General features: G+C 36.2%; 1 protein-coding gene across 1 annotated transcript; it reads right to left on the bottom strand.

The window, feature by feature from the left end:
* Nucleotides 1-758: 758 nt before the first annotated feature.
* On the bottom strand, nucleotides 759-3,086 carry LOC118736689 (zinc finger protein 660-like). The gene is made up of 4 exons (XM_036466731.1): nucleotides 2,735-3,086; nucleotides 1,733-2,680; nucleotides 1,328-1,677; nucleotides 759-1,267 (listed from the first exon to the last, which is right to left on the bottom strand). Exons 1-4 carry the CDS (start codon nucleotides 2,894-2,896, stop codon nucleotides 1,171-1,173), a joined length of 1,557 nt encoding a protein of 518 aa, XP_036322624.1. The 5' UTR covers nucleotides 2,897-3,086; the 3' UTR covers nucleotides 759-1,170.
* Nucleotides 3,087-4,129: the final 1,043 nt, after the last annotated feature.

The following is a 4,129-nucleotide window of genomic DNA, read 5'->3' as shown; positions in this document are numbered from 1 at the left end:
ACGTAATACATAATTACTTACCAGCACCTACTCTTCACCACTTCCCAGTGAAAGTTCCCTTACGTTACCAAAGATATAGCCGCGTTATGGAAGTAGGAACTTAGAATGTACATTTGGTATCAAACATAAGGTACGCTGAATGTAAAGCGTCTTCGGCTGCACATGATTTTAAAATTTACAACATAAGGCGCCATCGGAGGTCTTCATTCTGTGCTTTGCCATTAGTCATGATAACAATTTTGTTACGAAAAGCTGAAAAAACATGAATTACCTCGTAAGGTGCTTACCTATCTTCTCAGTGGGTACATACATATTTATGTACGTATGTAAGCAGTATGTGGTATATCGTTCCTTCTTTTTTCATTGTTGATAACAGGTTTCTAAGAATTTCTTCTGGATTACAAATCTGCGAATAAAAACTGTTATTCAATTACATTAAGCGGATTACGCGATGGGCGTACTTGTTTTTTGCATGCATAGTTGTTGTTGCTATTAAGCACGTATGTATGTTTGTCACAAAATTGTCGTGTTTGTGCAGCACGCAATAAAACCGATGGAGATTGATTACCTTCACATGTACATATGTACATACAAACATATGTAAATAATTGCCCTAAGTAGCAGCAGTTCATTGATCTTACCAATGACTTTTCACTTCGTGAAGTACATAACCCATTGACGATAAAGTATTTTTTTTAATTAACCGCCTTAAGATGTATGACAGTAGCAGGAAGCAGAAAGTTTTTCTTTGAGATTTTCACACAGTCTAAGCAGCAAAACTATTTTAACGATTTTATTTCCATCTCCAGTTAGTAAATTTTAATAAAAAATTAAATAAACCCCTCCCTATAATGCTATTCTAATATTTAAACTGCAAATTGTTTCCCTAGTAGGCATATAAAAATAGTTGGGCTTGCTACATATAACAATAAAATATTAACACAGGCTAAATACAAACAATACAGTCATTAAAAATTTAAATACATAAATACATATGCATATGTAAACGGAATTTTTTTTGTGGAAGTGATACTAAGAATTTGTCGATTCGTACCAGAACAAGATTATGCGTTAACAAACGCTATGTGGATAAGAACAGTACAAAAACTAAAATCTAAAACTATTAACCCATTCAATTATATATTTATCAATTATTTTTTTTTTTATATTCTAAGCGTCAGGTAACTCTGCATCCAGTTTTGGAAGTCGTAGTCTTTTGTCGGTCACATTAACTTCAATCTTTTCAACATCTCCAGCCGTTTGCGTTCTGCAAAAAAAAATTTATTAATTACTTATTTAACTAAAATGTTTCTAATTTTTTACTCACATCGCCTTTAAAACATGCAATTTGGGTATATTTTTTGTATAAGCTTTTACGCCTGCAGCCTCCTGCTCTGCAAGTTCCTTTGGATGCAAATGCTTTTTGTGATAACGACAACTTGAACCAGTTGAAAAAGTTTTATCACAGAAGTCACAGGAATAAGGTTTCAGACCAGTATGCGTAATAAGATGGTTTTTTAGATTTTTTGTTCGCTTAAATCTGCGCCCGCAATAATTACATTTGTATGGCATTTCATCAGAGTGCACTTTCATGTGATTCAACAGTGCCTTTGATGTACTCAGCTCAATTCCACATTCGCCACAGATATGTTTATCGCCATGGATTTCCAAGTGTCTCTATATGAAAAAAATTAAAGTCAATCCCCAATATATGTATTATAAATTAACTTACCTTCAAAGTCTGTTTTCTTTTGAAATGTTTGCCACATTCTTTGCATTCATATGCACCTTGGCCCGTATGTGTGGCCATATGTTCGATAATCTTATGTTTAGTGCGCATACTTTCTCCGCATTCTTCACAAATGAATGAACCTACGCCTTCGTGCTCAGCTTTTATGTGATTCTCCGCGACTTTGGCTCCTTTAAATGTTCTATCACAATGTGGACATGGATAAATTTTTGGTGCATGCATTCTTTTTATATGGCGTTCCAGCTCTTTCTTAAACTTCAACGATTCACTACAGTGCGGACATCTCCATACTGCTGGCGCTTCCGTGCCGTGCTTGCGCCTCATGTGGCGTGCAAAGTTTCTGCTTTGTATAAAACGTTGTTGGCAAATGTTACAAGAATAATTGCCTTCTTTGGACTCTTCGCCGTCAAGCGAATTTGAATTTTTACTATTTTTACGCACTTTCTTTGATATAACTTGTTCTTCAAAATCTTCGGTGTCAGATGAAAAGCTACCGCTACTGCTGCTGCTGTCACTGCCTTTGTTCATCTGGGCGCATTCCCCCACACTCTGGTTACCTCTATTGACTGTATCAGAAAGTTCTACCTTGATTTCAGTGGCTTGCACTAAATCTTTTGCTTCCTCTTCTTCCATATCTTCATCTCCACCGTCAGTGACTGATGCATCAGCAATAAAAACTTGTTCAATGTCCGGGGTAGTTGTTGACGTTTCCATATCATGAATTAAGAGGGGTTTAAACGGTTCCCATTCAAATAGCCCGTATTTGTGATATAGCTCTTTAAAAGCAATTTCGCCGGTATCCCTTGTGTTTATCAAATCATGGTACATTTTTTGCACTTTTCTCACATGCTCAGCATATTTCTCCAGCGATGAAAGCGTAGCGTAGCATTCCGTACATATCAGGAGAGGTTTTTCATCCTTGGGCTTTACCTATACGAGTAAAGGATAACGATAAAAAATATTTGCACTCAAAAAAACACGTACATTGATATGAAAGTATTCTTCTACAGCTAGAGGAATATTGATATTCGAATCCAGAGCCAATGGCGTTTCTTCAGTGAATATATCGAGGTAATTGCCATCATGTTTCGCGCAAAGGCGACACCAACGCTGCCATTCCTTTATTGTTGCGTCCATTGTGCACATTTCAGCCTTTCGCAGCCTCGGAGTACGAATTTGTAGGAAAATATGTGGTATAATTTGATTTTTATTAAAAGTTGTTAACTTTTTATTTATATATCCGTCAATTCTTTGTTTACTTCTTCAATTTCCTCGGCTGTCATTGCCGTGTAATTCCTAAAACATCACGATTTTATACTACGTTTACACGCTACCTTCTAACTGCCATCCCTAAATTGGCGCGTCAAGCGCCAAACAACTGTCAAAAATCCTCATGCCCATACAATTTGTATGAAGCATCCCACAATAACGCGGCGCTAACGCCGAGCAAATGGAATTTTCATTTTTGACAGGGCGTTACGTGTTGAAGTTGTATGCGGAAGACGGAAAGAAAGAGAAAGGACAAAAAAGTGAAAGAGGAAACGAGAATAAAAACGAGAGGATCTGAGAAAACGTCAAAAATTACGACGCGTTGATTTGGGGATAGCGCGCGCTGACACTCGTCGACAATGGATAACGCAACGCTTAGCGCTCCAATTTAGGGACGGCAGTTACAAGGGATTATTTCCAAATCAAATGTAGAACGTTTCGTCAATTTATGGGCTGTTTTTGCTTACGCGTAAAAGCACATTTGGCGCATTTAGCTCTAAATGCCACTCTAATAAATGTCCATTTATCCATAAAAAATTCGTCACCTAAATGCAATTAAATGCAACTCCATTTTTGCATTAAGGCTGTGTGCGAGTTGACCTAAATTTTAGTACCTAAACTAATATTCCACTGGAAATTTCCAGCACTGCTACAATTAAGGAAAACAGATGCTAAAACCGTGCGAGTTCGTTTGACAACCTAAATTGTTTGTTTTGGAATTTGAATTTGTTTGTTAATAAATATATGCTTTTGACAAACAGAAGTGTTCCAGTCGCTTATTTCGATCCGTAACAATTGCGATCAATTATCACGCGGAAGATAATGTGCAAAAAACCCTACTGCAAAGGAAAAAATAAATTTTAAACCAAAAATTCAATACAAAAACTTGAATTGTTTTAACCATAACCGAACAATTGTTTGTGTATATATTCATTTGTCGGTGCTGTCAATTAAAATTTCCTCACTTAATTAGGAAACAAAACAAAAAGAGTTGATCACAAATTGATCCAGATTTCTATCAGCATCATATCGATGTTGAATTTGCGTAACTTTTCTTTATCCAAATAATGTAAAATAATAAAATGAAATCTCGATCGGCGATCACTTAAA

This window comes from Rhagoletis pomonella, unplaced genomic scaffold, assembly GCF_013731165.1.
Source record: "Rhagoletis pomonella isolate Grant_MI unplaced genomic scaffold, Rhpom_1.0 Rhpom_scaffold_00003, whole genome shotgun sequence".
In the NCBI taxonomy this organism is placed as follows: domain Eukaryota; kingdom Metazoa; phylum Arthropoda; class Insecta; order Diptera; family Tephritidae; genus Rhagoletis; species Rhagoletis pomonella.
This window is presented reverse-complemented; position numbering and strand designations above follow the sequence as displayed.